At 40.3% G+C, this 16,864-nt stretch overlaps 2 protein-coding genes and 1 long non-coding RNA gene across 4 annotated transcripts; 1 reads left to right on the forward strand and 2 right to left on the reverse strand.

Annotated features, from left to right (window-relative positions):
• The first annotated feature begins 329 nt into the window (after window positions 1–329).
• LOC107383711 (uncharacterized) lies at window positions 330–5,889 on the forward strand. 2 transcript variants are annotated; one of them, XM_015956493.3, is made up of 6 exons: window positions 330–536; window positions 1,901–2,020; window positions 2,099–2,274; window positions 2,567–2,638; window positions 3,571–3,870; window positions 5,332–5,889. In XM_015956493.3, the coding sequence occupies exons 1-6, from the start codon at window positions 455–457 to the stop codon at window positions 5,836–5,838; spliced, it is 1,257 nt and encodes a 418-aa protein (XP_015811979.3). In that variant the 5' UTR covers window positions 330–454; the 3' UTR covers window positions 5,839–5,889. The 2 variants fall into 2 exon arrangements, with proteins under 2 accessions (XP_015811979.3, XP_015811980.1); XM_015956494.3 differs by having other exon boundaries at window positions 341–536; window positions 1,846–2,020.
• On the reverse strand, window positions 5,869–8,081 carry LOC139061686 (uncharacterized). The gene is made up of 7 exons (XR_011515460.1): window positions 7,788–8,081; window positions 7,589–7,673; window positions 7,409–7,513; window positions 7,109–7,302; window positions 6,788–6,950; window positions 6,439–6,683; window positions 5,869–6,307 (listed from the first exon to the last, which is right to left on the reverse strand). It is a non-coding gene; the product is annotated as an uncharacterized lncRNA (long non-coding RNA).
• Window positions 8,082–8,093: 12 nt separating this feature from the next.
• Window positions 8,094–15,722, reverse strand: LOC139061933 (uncharacterized). Its single transcript, XM_070541871.1, has 5 exons — window positions 15,539–15,722; window positions 14,557–14,621; window positions 12,095–12,285; window positions 10,547–10,702; window positions 8,094–9,489 (listed from the first exon to the last, which is right to left on the reverse strand). Exons 1-5 carry the CDS (start codon window positions 15,720–15,722, stop codon window positions 8,979–8,981), a joined length of 1,107 nt encoding a protein of 368 aa, XP_070397972.1. The 3' UTR covers window positions 8,094–8,978.
• Window positions 15,723–16,864: the final 1,142 nt, after the last annotated feature.

Here is a 16,864-nt window from a genome sequence, read left to right on the forward strand (position 1 = left end):
CTGTTTCACAAATGAATTCTGTATGTTCTCATCCACTTTGACTCGTATAAAAAATTCAAATGCAACTGCAAAAGTCATTTGTCATGCTGCAGAAAAACGTTTAATCTTGTAACAATGTTTTTACTTTGTGATATAAGTGCTTCTTTTTTAAGTTTCTTTTTTTTAATTGTTACTAAGGATGCCTTGTATGTTTCAATTATGTGTTGTTGTCTCACGAGAAATTGTAATAAGCATTTAATCATAAAAAAAACGTAACGTGATAACAACGTAACGTGATTACGTAATTCCGTAAGGTTCATGTTCAGCCAATCATCTACTTTGACGTTAACGGCAGTCGACGGACCCCGAGCCGTTCTTGCACCCACCCGAGCAGATCTTGTACCGACACATATGTTCTGGGAATTTCTCCTACCATGTAAACCGTCCTACCCGTTGTTCCTGAGCATGTGCGCGCATGCACACAACACAAAAAGGGAAGCAAAGCGCATCCGGCTGTGATTTTATGCTACTCCGTTGTCATATTTGCAGGAAAATAGGTAAGTAGTAAGTATTAGTACTTTTTATTGACGTTGATACTTGATTTTTTAAGCCATTGTGATTGTCAATATTAAAGTAAAGTCGCTATCTGCTTTCTGCACAAAACTGTCGAATTTGCAACTTTGGTTAAGTCTGCTGTGAAGTTACTGGACACGTGGTATTTGGACAACTCGCAGCTTCGGTGTTTTAAAGGGGCATTATGACAGCCAAAACATGTATAGAAATGATAAATTTCTTCTTCATACATTCTCCTGCAATGCCCTGGTCCTGTAGAATGAGCCCTGGCATTATACTGTGATTGCCTGTTTTTCTGTAAAATCACAGAAAAAGAGAGCTGCTTGGGTCGAGCAGGCTGCTTCATGCGTGTTCACGCTCAGGCATAGCAGTAGCATTTGCTATCAGTAGCTTTAGCAGCAGAGAGTGAGGTAGTGCCAACTCAGCGACTTTGTCGCTGTTCCTAACGCCTAGTGATGAACCTAGTTACATTTCTGAGGACCCTTAGCTACTTTCTTCTTGATATTTCCTGCAAATTAGCAACAAAATAGCCATTTTCGCTGCAAACCGTTCTTTGAACGTTGTTTCAGCTGTCATGAAGGATATAAATGTTACAGATACAAAAGACGGCACTGGCGCTTTAGCTCACCTACTGAGATGTCGGGCTCCCGTGCAGAAGATCTGGGTTCAATTCTGGATGTGATTGTAGTTTATTTAGAATAAATTTTTTACATTAATGGTATATTTTTTTTACAGTAAGATGTCCAAATTATTTTTTGAGACTCGCCGAACAGCATTGAATTCACAGATAAAAAAGGTGTGGGTTCAACTTTGTCATTTTGGAACAATTTTTCAAGCAAGGGAAGGGAATGATCTGAGCATGCAGGAAGACTGACCCATCATAAACCTTTGTCGGCTGTGCTGAAGAGAAAGGTACAGAACCAAATAATTTAATTAATTAGCTGCGCGTTCTCCTATCCTCTGTCCTCGGGGCCACACACACACACACGGAACTGTCTCAGCTAGGGCTGCTCAATTAATCGAATTTTAATCACAATTACGATCTGAGTTTTGAATGATTATACAAACAAAACAAGCCGATTATTTGCTCCTCCCACTTGCGCTGCCCTGAGTTGCAAATGAAGCGCTCCTCCCACAGTGTTGCCAACTTGGCGACTTTGACGCTATTTCCAACAGCTTTTCAGACCCCCTTCTTGACTTTTTAAATCTTAAAAGTACCTAGCGAACACCTCAGAAACATCTCTGGTAACCCTTAGCTACTTTCTGGATAACTGTCGTTGACATTTCCTGCAGGTTAGCTAAACACTCCGCCTGAAGCTCAGAAGAAAATTTCTCCTTACATTCGTAGATATGGAGAAGAAGTGGGAAGAGATTTACGCATTAATTTCTGCGGGCTCCTACCCTTCAGGATATGACAAGGCTCAGAGGCAAAACCTCAGAAGATATGCCTCAAAATTCAATCAAAAGGGTCAGTAATTTATTGTTAATCCTAACAACTCATATATGTGTTTAAATTAATTTCTAAATATATATTGTTTTACTGCAGATGGAGAACTCTTTGTTGGAACCAGAAGAGTAGTAAAAACCATGGATGATGCCAGGAAGATATTTCATGAGTTTCATTCAGCTCCAATTGGAGGACACACTGGCACACACAAAACGCTAAATGCAGTGTGTTCCAGATTTTACTGGTTTGGTATGACAGTTGACATTAAAACATGGGTATGTATTAACTGTTTGTATTGTTGTTAAATACCGTTTAAAATAAGCAAATTTTTTGATATCAGTTAAAAGAGAAACTGTGTACTTGCAAAATATAAATAAATATGGTTAATTAGTGATATTACAGTAATAACCTGTAGGCCAGGCATTGATTAGAAGACACAGACAAAGTATTGTTGCTAAATTGTTTGTTTGTTAGAGAATATATCATTAAGTGGTTTTATTTGATTTTTTTTCATAAATGAGAACGTTGAACATTTACGTGAACTCCATAAACATTTCTACCTTAAAGATTCTGGAATGTGACCAGTGTCAAAAAGTTGGGAAACCACTGACTGCTGTGCAACCGTTGCAGTGTATTCAGGTAAATATTATGCCCCTTTTACCCATCAAACTATGCTTCTAGTTCACATTCATAAAGGCAGGAGGGTTTGCCAACTAATTTTAACCATTGATGTTAATGTGTACATTATACAAATTGTTATTCAAATTATTAATTTGTCCTTGATAGGTGTCTAAAGTGTGGGAACTTATTGGTATAGATCTTACTGGACCTCTTCCTAAAACTTCAAGCATGCTACTGTTGTTATTATAAACTAGAAGCAAAAGAATTATGTGCCAAAGCATACTACCTTTATGAAGCACACTTTAAAGGGTAAAAAGAAGTGTCAAACCGTACTGGCTTTATGAATATCAGCTACAAACATACTCTGATGGGCAAAGTTAAGTGGCTAACCGTCATACCTACTCAAATTTGTGCTGGAATTATTGTTTGGCAGCAGAAATGTGCATAAATTACGTACAGTAGGACGTTTTGCCAAAGTAGGACGTTTTGTCAGAACACCGGTGCATGAAGATTTTAGCGCCAATCCCAGCTGTAGCGGGCTCTCCAAAACCCGCTCTCCCAAACTTTTCTACTTTAAAAAGTGTTCTCACAGACAATAGACTCAGCATGCTTCACCAACGAAAAGCACATTTAGTGCAGCTGGCCTTTGAAAGAGACTTAAAGGTGTAGCAATCAATGTTTCTGAAGAACCGCCCATTTAACGTTCTTTAAAATGGTCATGCGCACCCCTCTACCAGTCCGTGGAGCGTGCTCGTGCACGCTCTGTTTCCAAGCAACTGCCGACTTTGCACCTGTTGACTGTAGCAACTTCTTTTTTTCCCACAATGTCGGATTCTCCACCAGTAAGTTATATTCCATGTAGCATTACGAGCATCTTCATAGCTAACTAAAGCATTACAAAAAAGCTATCAATTAGCATATAAGTTATATTGTTTTGCTGATTGGTTTAGAGCTTTCCTGAGGAAAGTCTTTTTGGTTCCGATATGGACTACGAGCCCGTGCCCGGTCCATCCCGACCAAGATCCAGGATGAGGGGTGCACCTAGAGACCGAGTGAGACGATCCAGGGCCGGAAGAGCCACAGCTTCAACCACCCGCGGCAGCCGAGAGCAGGAAGGAGGCGGCCGTGTCAGAGGTCGACGTCGAGTTCGAGGTCAAGCTAGAACCCGTGGGGGTCTGCTCGCTGACCTTACACGGGATGACTTAGAAAGGGTCCAACAACTCCGGCAACAGTTGGTGGCAGTGGAAGAGGTATGAGTGCACATATAAATAACTTATCATAATTATGCGCAAAAAAACGCCAAAAGCAAAGCCTTTATTTTACATTTGCTCCATTAGGGCTGCTCAATTATGGCAAAAACAATAATCACGATTTTTGTGACTGAGATTGAGATCTCGATTATTTAGGACGATTTTTCAATTTATGTTTTTTATTTGTTTTTATTCAGTCATAAAATTGCTCAGGGCACAATCAGGACAAAAGTAAATAAGAAACAAGATGATCACTAAAATAACTCCTGATTCCCAGTATAAAAAGACCAATATACTTACAGCTCATAGTTTATGACCCAAGGGCTATAGACCTTGGTTTAACTCATTTAAGTCTAACCAGTACAGACCCAAATAACATCTTGCAAATACTGACAGCAGGAATTATACAGTGGCATTTATAACAAATACATGCAAATAAATTGATGTTCACAAAATGTTGCATAACATTTATTGAGTCGTGTCAAGGTGCTGTAGGAGCGTGCACTAGCACCGTGTCCTCAGAGAGATTAGTTATTAGTTATCAGTGTGAGGAACTTATTTCTACCTTATTTATAAACAATTTATTTACAGGTCCATCAGTTAATGTAATGATTGTCCCAACCACAGCTGCACCCCCACCCCCCAACCTGGTCTCACAGCAATCAGTGGCAAGCTGCACGTGTGTTAAGCACACGCACATTTAGCCGTTTTTAGTGGCTCAGGAGTCCGCAGGTGCGGTGTGTGTCACTCACTGTGGTTACTCCAACAGGGAGCCGGCTCCGAGAGCTGTTTCTGTAGCGACTGACACATCACTACATCATTCCCTTTCCTAATGTCCTGAAGAACGGTCCGGAGCGCAGGCGGAGTGTTTAGCTAACCTGCAGGAAATGTCGACGACAGTTATCCAGAAAGTAGCTAAGGGTTACCAGAGATGTTTCTGAGGTGTTCGCCAGGTACTTTTAAGATTAAAAAAGTCAAGAAGGGGGTCTGAAAAGCTGCTAGAAATAGCGTCAAAGTCACTAAGTTGGCAACACTGTGGGAGGAGCGCTTCATTTGCAACTCAGGGCAGCGCAAGTGGGAGGAGCAAATAATCGGCCCGTTTTGTTTTCATAATCGTTCAAAACTCAGATCGTAATTGTGATTAAAATTCGATTAATTGAGCAGCCCTATGCTCCATTACGAGTCCAATTATTTCATCTGTATGATTATCCCGATTTTGAATGTGTGAAATGTTATGCAGATTTATTCTAACGTATTCATAACATACTCTGCTCTATCCAACATTATTAGTTACATTGTGCTACAGTGAATACACCGAAAAATGTTGTGAATGTACTTCCTTCATTTTATTCCAAACATTTTGCACTCAAGGTCCTTATGCCTGTAACATGTAGTATCTGAAAGTTTTATGAGTCCATTAGCCAAGCACAACAATTTAAAAGTGTGATTTTGCATTCACAGGCTAGGATAAACAGACTGACGCTAGAAGAGTGCCAACAGCTTCTACAAAGATGTCTCACACGGGAACCTAGTCTCATCTTTGACCTGATGAGTCTCACCCCTGATCACCCTCAACCTGGACCTTGTCCTCCACAGTCACCCAGCTGGTGTATCTGCCTACAGTGCAGAAATATGGCAACACTGCTGGAACAAAAATGCTGTCAACAACAACCACAGAACTGTACATCACTGTTGCCACACATGGACCTATACATCTTGAATGAAGGTGCATTGAGACTGGCCAGACGAATCTGGAATGACCTTAGAGCGGAGGCTGACATCCATGAGCCGGGAGAAAGCCATAGGCAGTTCCGCTATGCTGCATACAGGAACTTTATTGTCTGGCAGTATGGCCTTCTGGGAACTGATGTTAGAATTGTTATACCTTCATGTTGTGTGTGGAAAATTAGAGATCGTTTCCCAGATCCAAATGGACAGTATGTAAGCTTTCTTCAATCAAGAGTGTAAAACATTTGTTGATGCCTAATAAATCTTTTTGTTATTTACCTCAAAAAAAAAGAGACCTCAAGAGCTTTACTTGCACACTCATAACCTGATTAATTACACGGTTGTATTCTGACACTTCAAATATCTAACATTTCCAGGTTTTAATAAAAAAAAGTATTTCAAGGCGTTCAAACACAACGTTATTTACATTTATAAATACATAAACAATTTACCTCAGCAAAAATTTATTTAAAAAATATGCGGAAATATAAACAAATGATTATGATTTTTTAAAATTAGCTCTTACGTATAAAATCAATGTTTTATGAAAGGCATACATCCACCAGAAAATGTTTGATATGGCACATTATGTACAGCTGAAATAAAATCACAAATTTGGTTCCCTTTAGATGTAGGTACTGTTGTAAACATCAAGTTGTCTCTCCTCGTCACCCACAGCATTTGACATCTCACGTGTGAGAAGGTTGACCTGTAGAAACAAAGAAAGTAGGTTGGCAGCATTTCTAGATATAAAATTTTATCCATTTACTAAGTAAATGTGTCCCATGTAACAGCTGTTTACACAGAGAAGGATTTCATTCAACATACAATGCAACTCACCAAGCCCTCGGCTAGCTTTCTTTTCCTTCAGCTCTTGTACTGTTGGGGCGGGGCCACCAGACAACAGCCCAAGCCTTCGTGGATCATCAGGTGCAAGAGCCTGAGTTTCTGTCATCACCCTAGGAGCCAACATTCTGGAATGGAGAACGGCGCACTGTAGATCTGGAATGTACTTGTAGATTTTGGGTTTCTTGATGGTGTACAGCCGCCACATCTTAGATCTTTTGTTAAAAATCCTGCCATACCTAGGAGTACATACAAATATGTAGAAAAAAAAAGATGTAGCTGGAGGAATCACATTCTGTACTACATTTGTGCCACAAGTAATGATGTTTAAAATCTTCCTTACAGTGTAAACAAATTGACTTTAGTATTGCTGGTAGACTGTGATAAGAAACGCACTGATGTGAGCCATCTGCTTTGGTTAGTTCTCCTCGGTGTAGGTGGTAGTTATAATCCAGCCCTGCCAACTTGGTCCGAGCGGAGTACACTGGTGGTGTGAAGGAGAAACGCTTGGAGGCATACATAAGAATGTGGTAATGAAACTACTCCAGGTCTGAGGTAGATATATTAAAAACAAGGTAAAAAGGACAAATATACTAGAATCTGATAAAAAGAGCATTTGGCTGGTGTAGGCAGTGATTTAGAATACAAATACATATGTTTATACCTGAACTACAGATACTTTGGTATGTTTTTCAACCAGCGTTCATCAAAAACTATCTTCTGGAGTCTTGTTAGTGCAGCAGAGCTCTTTGGAATCCATTCTTTATCCCTATCTTTCTCCAATGGACCATGTCGACAGGCCCCGAAGTACCACTGATGTTCATTTGTCACATGATGCAGAATTCCAGCCCATGGATCCTGTAATACAATTTATAAGGTCAGTGAATCATGTTCACTATGAAATTATTAGAAACACACCATTTCCACAATTTCTTATAATTTATATCTAGGAAATAAAACTTACAATCAAAGCTTCAAAAGATGTGGCTTCCTTACAGCAGTACCAAAAGTGGTTGCAAATGTCTCTGTTCCAAATCAGAAGCAGGGCACAGTCCTTCTCTCGTCCAGCCTGAAAAAATAGAGTATAGAAATGAAATAATGGTATCTTACCAGAATAAAAGAAGAGCAGTAACAACACACGTACAGCTTGAATCTTATACAGAGGTTCTTTGCACCGTGCCAGATATCCAGGCTGTGTTTAACGCCACAGTTTTTGTATTGCCCATTGTCTGTAAAACATCCAGTCAGAAATCTTATTAAAACATCAGTAATATGTATAATGTATTAAACGTCATTAATCCATCAGTATTTTTATGTGAATAATATTGGTAACAGACACTTACCCCAAAATTCCACTATCTCCGCTGCGCTCCGCTCCGGCACGAACTCCGCAGCAAAAACGGTCCCGTTGAAGTCAATCAGAGCTGTTCCACTACTGCGGCCGTGCGGCGCAGTGCGCCGCCCGCCATTCCGCCGTCCGGCAAAAATAGGATTGATTCTATTTTTGCCGGGCGCCGGTGCACCTCCGCAGTCAATGGACAGAAACCACAACCGCCCAACAGGAAAGGGAGCAAGCACAACTTCCGTTATTTCACAATAAATCGATAAACAAAAGGTGTTTTTTGTTTCATATGCACAGGTTTAACAAATTTTAACAACTATCAATGGCGGTTGAACTTTAAATGCACAAAAATAAACCATAAATACAGTTTCCACTATCAAAGTAGTCACCCTTTGTTGATCCAAACACTGCTGATCTCTCAACACAAATGATGGGCAGATTAAACAGTTCATTTCGATGCTTCTCCCACACAACGGGTGTTTGGATCTAACTTCCGCGTTTATTGCTCGGACTGTATCGCAAGATCTCGAAAATCCCGCACATGCCTGTTTGCGCACCTCAGGTCTCCGCACCGGAGCGGAGTGTATAATTTGAGTTCGGAAGCGAGCGGCAGCAGGGGGCAGAGCGGAGATAGTGGAATTTTGGGTTTACTAAACAGTGCTGATATTTGAATGTTGGCGTCTGTGCAAAACTCTGTGACATTCCCCAGCTTTGGACAGAGTGTATCCATGGTCTCCATGAATGTCACCTTTTCCATAGCCACAGAGTTCCCTCCAACCTGTCTTTTGTCCATATTGATAATCGAAACTATACTTTGGGTGTCTTTCTCCATAGCAGTGTATGTGCAAAACTCAGCACAGAACCCAGGACTGTCCATCTAGGCATCACCTTCCAATGACAAATGGAATACACTAGTTCAAACTTTATATGACAATGCCAACAGATAAATGCTTTTTTAAAAATATACGTAGCAGTCATCTCATTTACTAACCGAGTAGAACAACAGAGTCCTTTGAAGTCAACTTGCTGATGATATTGCTAATATCCCTCTTCCAAAAGTCTTCTATGTTTGACAGACAAAATTTGGTTTAGATTTTGTAGAAGGTGTTTCGGTTAATTATCCCTATGTTCGTAAACTTGTGGAGCAGAGCGATTTTGTTGAAGTTGTTCCCAGACAGGAGGATGTTTACACCTAACATAAAATCCCCAGCAAGCATTCCATACTTGAAATGTCGCTGTGAAGTCCATTTCCAAACTGTGTGACCATGAGGACATATCTATAAGAGAGAATCTGTTTAGAAAGAGTATAGAAAATCTGACTATAGAAATAACTGTCAGCTGTTAATGATAACATGTCAGAAAAACTCACCCATTCTGCAACGATTGCCGAGCACCTTGATTTTACAGACACCTCAAATGGCCTAATAGCATTACAGGGTGCCTTTGTGATGGAATCCTTCATTGTGCATTTTTCTATTGGTAGAATAAGGAAGTCCAGCAGCTGCTTTATAATGTCATGATAGACTATGGACGCGGGCTGGCTGATTCCATCTTCTTCTCTGAAGACTGTTGTTGCATCTGGTGGAGTGGCAAATTCCTGGCTTTCACATTCATTGTCTTCTGGGTCATCATGCACAGTCTGATCAAGGCCAATCACCGGGCAATCCTCTAAGGACATTCCATTTGGGAGTGTAACACCAGACCTGTAAATATAAAGAAAAAATATTAACACACCTCCTGGAGAACAATACATTCTTCCAATCACTCAAACTGGCAGCTTTTCACCCATTGCAATGGTTCAGCATGTGATGAACCTGAGCTTTTACTATTCAGTAGGATGCTGGTGACAGACATCACATCTCCATGTGTTTGGGACACAGCCTGGAATGTGAAACTAAAGCCTGATTCATGCTTCTCCGTCAGCGTCGCAAGGGACAGATACGCACGGATTGACGGAAGCGTTTTGCTCTCATACTTCTCCGTCTCCTGGAGAGTGTTGCAAAGCAATTCCCCACCAGGACAGCAGAGGGCGTAGCACTGTTCTGTGGTATCCCGTCATGTATCGGTCCAAGATAGTGTGTTTATATTGTGTTTTTTGTATGTAAGAGACTTTTTAACACAGATAAATTTGTCTCTCATCCTCCACCTCTTCATGAGCTCGCCACCTCTAAACCCATGTTTCCTGTCATTTCCGTCATCAAATAAAATGCTTGCTGCGTATCTTTTCACTTTTCCAGTCACGGGGCAATTAAATGTTCATATTTTAGAGTTTTTTCGCGAGGAATTCTTCAAGCTTCTCCGTGTCTGCTGCTAGTTATTCTCGTCTCTCTTTATGTTTTTGAGGGCGCAATGGCGGCGGTGTAGACGACAGTGTTGCCCTGACCAATCACAAGCTTGCATTCTCCGTCTCGACGGACGGATGTTTGGAAAAGTGGGCTCGACTCCGTATGTACTTGCGTGCCTGCCGGGGCCATACGCAAGGACGGATAATGGCGTTGCATGTCTCCGCACTGACGCAGACGGAGAAGCATGAATCAGGCTTAACCTTTCAAACAAACACACCTAAAACCTGTTTGTTCTGACAGTTGAGGGCCATTACAGGAGTTATTTTACATCTGCATTACTTTTGGAGACTGTTAGCAGGAAGGCATTTTTGAAAAACAACATTTATGTTTACCTATATAACATTCATATGAAACTGTTCTAGTACAACAAAGTACTTTCCATTAATAAATTATGAAATAACAATAATACAAATACCTTATGCAAATGCCACAATCCAGGTCTTCTGCTTCTTCTTCAGCTGGGATTTCGTCCTCTGAAAAAGCTAATTCATCGTTCTCATCTGACGATGACAGTGAATGTATCTCTGTATCAGGAGTCCAAGTAGCATCCAATGTGTCATCCCAGTCAATTCTAATGAAAGACATAGACCAAACAACAGAACTGATTTTTTACTATTGTATACTATCAAGACAAATCCCATCAGCAACATGTCACAGGACATTGTTCCAGACAAAAATAACATGTGCACATAACCATAAGCCTCTGTAGCATCACGGAAGGTCCTCTAATTTGTGGCAACGGTCACATTTACCCAGCTGGGTCAAGCTGTGACTTTCAAGTCCACAGATTAACTCAGGAGTCATGATGTCTGCTCAATATCATCCACTATCTGCTGCTGTTCCGTCCCAGAAGAAGGTCACTTAAAGTTCACGATAATAATTAAATAACAATATTAATAAATTCTTCGACTTTATTACTATTTATTATAATCATCATAAATAATCACTTGGTTCAGTATAAATTTATTTTTAATTACATGAAATGAATTATTATGCTTTGGGTATAAGATGATTATGGTTGATGACAGTAAAATATGTGTTCAGCAAAGAAAATAGTTCCACCTTATCCATCTAACACAGAGTTCATCCAGATAAACAATAACTGCCAACACATGTTTTTGACGCATGACCAAAGCTTTCTTGCTGAGAGTGGGTGTGTTCTGAGTACTTTGTAAACTAACCTGCAACAGCTGATGTTATCATAGCTGTAACAAATATAGAATTTTAAACATATTAGTTCTTTGTTTATACAAAATCCAAATATAACAAATATTTCATATAGATGTCCACAGATATTCTTTAAAGTATATTCTTCTGAAGGTCATCCAGCTCTACATTTGAAACTACCTCTAATAAATTCATGCTACACTAAATATGACATTCCCTTATGTGTTTTACTTTATTGTTTGATTCATGCATCAGGGCATTGTCTTTAATGTCTCCGCTCAAAGATGTGTTCAGATTCAGATGCAGCAGCCCCCTGTCCGCATGTAAAAAAATAAACTAAACGGTGCTTTGCGGATCGATGAGCCGACTGTTTCCACTACACTCTCGAAGGATTCAGGATACAGACGGAGGAACGGTCGGAAGGATTCTGTGTCAGCAAAGTGCATCTCTTTGGGTAGATAGGCATAAAATCCTAGACTGCTCCGTCTTTGCAGCCACCGTACACATACTTTCCGAAACTTGAAATGACGATTGCGGCGATGCATCAACAATAAAACAAGTATAAGCATTTCCTCTATTTACAGCTCTCTCGCCATTTGTTTTATTTTTTTCACATGCAGACTGGGCGCTGCCATGTTGGAATCACGTGAGCAGAGAACGCGCTTTATTTGGCCAGTAGAATATTTCAGAAGCTGATGTGCACAAACAAATAAAAAACAGGTTTTATTTTCATACAGTTCTTCTAGCAGTAATCTCAAATGCATTCCTCCAAATAGCATGCCAAACTTTAGCTTACCTGTCGAGCAGAAAACAGGCGACCGCAGCGTCGGTGGACAGCCCAACCGTCTCTTTCAGCGAACGCCAACGTTGAAAAGAGTCTCCTAAAAACACTCTGGTCTTATTTCTCACTTCAGAGGCCTTTCTCTTCTTCTCGTAGACTTTGAAGACACCTTTTCTCTTGCGACTCTCAGCCATTTTCAAAAGAACCTGTTGAGATAAAAGTGCACAACCCGTTGAGAAAAAAAAAGAGTGTGCATGCTTAAGGAGAAAACTGGCCCAGGGGCGAGCACGTACGACGGACTTACGCAAAGGCTTCGCCAGAATGATTGACAGTTATGCGGACCAATGGTTGACGTGATCCACCCGGAAATAAAAGATCGATTGCTATACCTTTAACTAAAAGATTTGTCACTGAATGGAAGGAAGCAGTATTGAGGAGGTTCAACTCTGGGAGACGCCGACTGCAGCTCTTCTAAGTGGTGAGTAAAGAAGATTTTTATTTAAAGGGGGTGTAATATTGTGATTGCTGTTGGTTGTACACACACACACACACACACACACACACACACACACAGCATTTTTACCTTGTTTTTATTTTTGAATAACTAAAATGAAGCATTTTGCCTTTATAAGAAACAAGTTTTATCAAACTGACAAACATGGATTTTATTAAAGTTATTTTAATAAAACATAATTTTTAATTTGTTTTGAATAAGGAATATTCAAGTAAACATGCAAAGAAAAAAGTAAAGATTTACAAATTTATTGTGATAAAAAATTATTAAAATTACTAAAATTAAAAAATCCTGCTTTTGTTTTAAGGCCTACCTACCTGGTTACTCCACATACATATTTCACGAGCATTTTTAAACTCAGAAGTACCCCTGAAAGACTCAGTTGTTCGACCTTCTATCAAAACTTCTTTTGAGCTTGAGAAGGTTTATGTTTCTCCGTTTATTATGGGAGTCCAGCAGCAGCAGCTTTGATGGAAACTGTTGCCTGTAGGTGGCGCCATTTGTCAGGAGTAAATAAAATATGCTCCAATTGAGAGAGGCAGAGAGAGAGAATGGTCATCTGATCTCAGTCCATCGTGTTTTTTCCGATGTTTTTTTCCCGGGGGGGGGGGGGGGGTGTCATTTGTGTGTGTGCGTGCGCGTGTGCATGTGTGCCGCAGGATGAGTGTTGTGAAGGGGTTTTCATTGTCAGACTGTTTTAAACATACTGGGGATAGGGGGGAATGTGGGTGTGCGGGGCCTTTTTAATTTGTTAAGCACTTTGAGTTGCATGCATTGTAGGATTAAGTGCTATATAAATAAAGTTGATCAATTGATTGATTGAAGGGAGTGAGGGGGGGGGGGGTCAAGAGAGAGAGTTGGGGGAAAGTTAAACTTCTTACAGTAAAGAATTGTTTATTTAGGGTTTATCTGGTTTATCTTTGGCTTGGTTTCCAAACCCTGATGACATCATCACTGCTGCAGATTTTCCTATTAAAAGCAAACAGTTTTTATCATCAGGTAGATAGAAACAGGGGCTTAGGAATGAGTTTAATGTTGGAGGGAGACACATTTTGGAAATCTAACAGTAACAGATGTGTTGTAGGTCAATAGGTCAATATATAGGTCCAGCTCACTGAAAAAAGTACACTTAATGATTATTTCTGATTATAATGTGTCACTGAGTTTTTCATGCAGGCTGAACATGAAAATAGTTTCCTTTAGCTATCTCCTGCATTAGCTTCTGGTAGAAAATAGACGGTGAAACTCCAGGATTATTAAAGCCTGACAGATGTGACTCAGGGCGTAAGGCAAAGCCCAGAAAGACAAGAAAATAACTTTTATAGCCCAGTTCCCAAACTTTTTTTTTTTTGCTTTGATCGGGGACCCATGAGCCAACCAGAAGGGGAGGAGACTAGGCTCCCCATCAGCCAGATCCAGGTTTGATTACCGGCCAACGTGGACGTTTTAATCATTAAAAAGCTGTTTTTGTGTCAATACTGTTTTATTTTTATTTAATAATAGGAATTTAGGATATATTATCTTATACATTTGGGTAGAGATGTGTAAACAGATTTAATACAAGACTAAAGCTGTGAATTTTCAGTCTCAATTGATCTGACTCTGATCAGAATATTTTAAACTACATCAGACAACAATGCTGACCAACAATCAGAAAAATCAGTTTGCTTCTGACAGAATGAAAAAAGAAATAATTCACTCACAACAACAGCTGGAACTAAATTATTTTTCAGACGGACAAAAGAAAAAATAGAGGCCTAAAATGCACCAGAATGCAGAGTTTAACACTTATTTTTCAAATATTTCTAAGGAAGCGTACAAAATTTATTTTATTCTTAAGCCGTACTGCCCAGCTCTATTTGTTATGGAATTACATAAATGAAACTGTGTTCACTTATTATCACATTCAAATCTTCCTCTCATCAGCCACTAAAACCATCTCACTCTTCACTGTAGCACCTACCTGCACCTCAGCAGGTCTGGCTCTCCCTGTCTCACACTCATCATCATTTTCCTGCTGAACTTCATCTGATCACTTATATAAAAAAAGTGACATGAATACGAATTATAGACAAATATCTAACCTTCCATTTTTATCCAAAGTCCTGGAGAAAATAGTGGCCATCCGAGTATGTGAGCATCTAAACCCTCATGATCTGTTTGAGGAATTTCAGTTTGGTTTTAGAGTATCACAGCACTGAAACTGCATTAGTGAAAGTTACAAATGATTTTCTCATGGTGTCTCAGAAAATGCTGGTTCTGAGAGGAAACTAAGGTGGGGTTTACTCATATATGTTGTAAATTGTAAATAAAAGACTAAAATTCTGTTTTATCATCATCATCATTTTACTGTATGTGTAGATCAAAGCCCTTCACAGACAAATAAAGAAAAGTTAAAACCATAAAAGCAAAATAAAAGCAGAAAAACAGACAAAACATTACAACAAAAGCAGATCCGTAGAAGTGTTTTTTCCACCCAGTTTTACTCTGAACATGAAACCAGATGGACAGAAAAGCACAGACAGGTTTTGGTTTCTTCATCAAACCCCAAATACCCGACCCAATCCAGGACGTCCAGGAAGTCGCTCCTCATGGAGTGGGGGAGACACAGATGACTCACCCTTTTACTCACATGCTGTTTCTGACACATTTAGAGTTTCCTAATTTAACTTCAGTTTTTTTCTTTACCACAGAATTTTCATATTTTTCTACTGTTTCTCAAGAGGGAAATTCCCATCAGATCTTAAAAAGTCCTCCAGCTGTCTCACACACACACACACACGTGTGTGTGTGTGTGCGTGTGTGTGTGCGCACACATGTGTGTGTCTATTTGTATGTATGTGTGTGTGTGTGTGTGTGTGTGCGCGTGTGCATTGGTGGCCTTTTTTCTAAAAAAACAAAACTTCTGTCTCTTGAAGCTGTTTTATTTCTTCATGCAAACCAACAACAGAAGGTTGTGATGAAGGTGTGGAAACACAACGCTGCGGCTGGGTGGTTTTTCTGTCGGGGGTCTGCTGACAGAAACAGTTTCATGTTCTGCTCGGCGTGGGTAAAGATCAACGTTGAGGAAAACCCTGCAGCAGACGCACTGAGACGTAGGTGGGTGAGGGCGGCATCATGGACTCCCATGGGAGCTGATGGAAATGGGCGAGTACAGAAGAAAGAAAGTTTATTTATAATGACTGTCAAAAACCCACAAGCTGAAACCCAAAGCAGCTGTGGGTGTGTTGGCTCTGACACGGCCAACAGGTGTATCGGCTCTGTTGGGTCTGTTTAAAACAAGCTGATAAGGCTTTGTGTCATTTGTGTTGGCAGGTGCAGACGCAGATAAAACACCTGTGCAGGTGAGGAGAGTTGGACCCTCTGAGGTCAGGTTGGAGGAACGGTTCATCACAGATTATTAATCCAGACACATTTGATCTTATCTTCCTAATGTCATACGAGTATGTGTACATGTTAGAGCAGCTCAGAGTACTTTTACTGTCCAGTTACTATTACTGGAGCAGGACCAGCTGAATTTAACCAGAATGTAAATGTGTGTGTTGCATTTCTGGTTGACACGTTTCTTCATTTAGTTAACTAGAAGTGGCAGACAGCAGGTTAAATCACACACACACACACACACACACACACACACACACACACACACACACACACACACACACGCTTCTTCAGTATCGTAACTAAACATAAATGCTCACATTTGATTTTAATCACAAACATCTGTTTTAGTCAAGAGAACAAAATTTATGGATCCGATTCCAGCGAGTCGCTCAGGTCCAGAAGCCACGACTCACTTCCTGTTTCCTCTGACCCTAACGTGATGTACGATGATGTCATCAGAGCTTTGGAATGAAATCTGTTCCAGGGTAAAACTCTACACTTCTCACAGTTCCTGGAATGTTTGGAAGATGAAGTCTAATCTTCTGCTTGTGCCTCATCAGAATGTAGACTTGTTCTCTCGCCTGTGAGCCTCTCCAGGTGGATGTCGGTGCATCAACGTGCAGATTATAATTTAATCTGCAGCAGAAACTTCAAACATGCCTGAAAGTGAAATTTAGCCATGTGGAACAAATCAGGAGAAACAGGAAGCCGCTGAGTCACCCAGCCGGACCAGCTGGAGGCTGGAGCATGACTCAGCAGAAACTCACCACAGCTTCTTTTGGTGAGAGGAAGGAAGACACTGTGGTAACTCAACGTCCTCGTGCTCTGAATATAAAATGTAATCAGAAGCTAAATAAAGCTGGTTTTCCAGACATCTCGCTCCCAAT

The sequence above is a fragment of the Nothobranchius furzeri genome, chromosome 11 (genome assembly GCF_043380555.1).
Source record: "Nothobranchius furzeri strain GRZ-AD chromosome 11, NfurGRZ-RIMD1, whole genome shotgun sequence".
NCBI lineage: Eukaryota > Metazoa > Chordata > Actinopteri > Cyprinodontiformes > Nothobranchiidae > Nothobranchius > Nothobranchius furzeri.

Bases quoted from the DNA above. Each gene is read 5' to 3' on its own strand.
- LOC139061933 (XM_070541871.1), bottom strand. From the start codon at position 15,722: ATGGGAGTCCATGATGCCGCCCTCACCCACCTACGTCTCAGTGCGTCT. The intron at 14,622-15,538 runs GTTGGTTTGCAT...ATAAGTGATCAG, and splicing joins CTTCATCACAACCTTCTGTT to ATGAAGTTCAGCAGGAAAAT. The intron at 10,703-12,094 runs GTAAGCTAAAGT...GTCTTTCATTAG, and splicing joins GCCTGTTTTCTGCTCGACAG to AATTGACTGGGATGACACAT.
- LOC107383711 (XM_015956493.3), top strand. From the start codon at position 455: ATGCACACAACACAAAAAGGGAAGCAAAGCGCATCCGGCTGTGATTTT. The intron at 2,021-2,098 runs GTCAGTAATTTA...GTTTTACTGCAG, and splicing joins CTCAAAATTCAATCAAAAGG to ATGGAGAACTCTTTGTTGGA. The intron at 2,275-2,566 runs GTATGTATTAAC...TCTACCTTAAAG, and splicing joins CAGTTGACATTAAAACATGG to ATTCTGGAATGTGACCAGTG.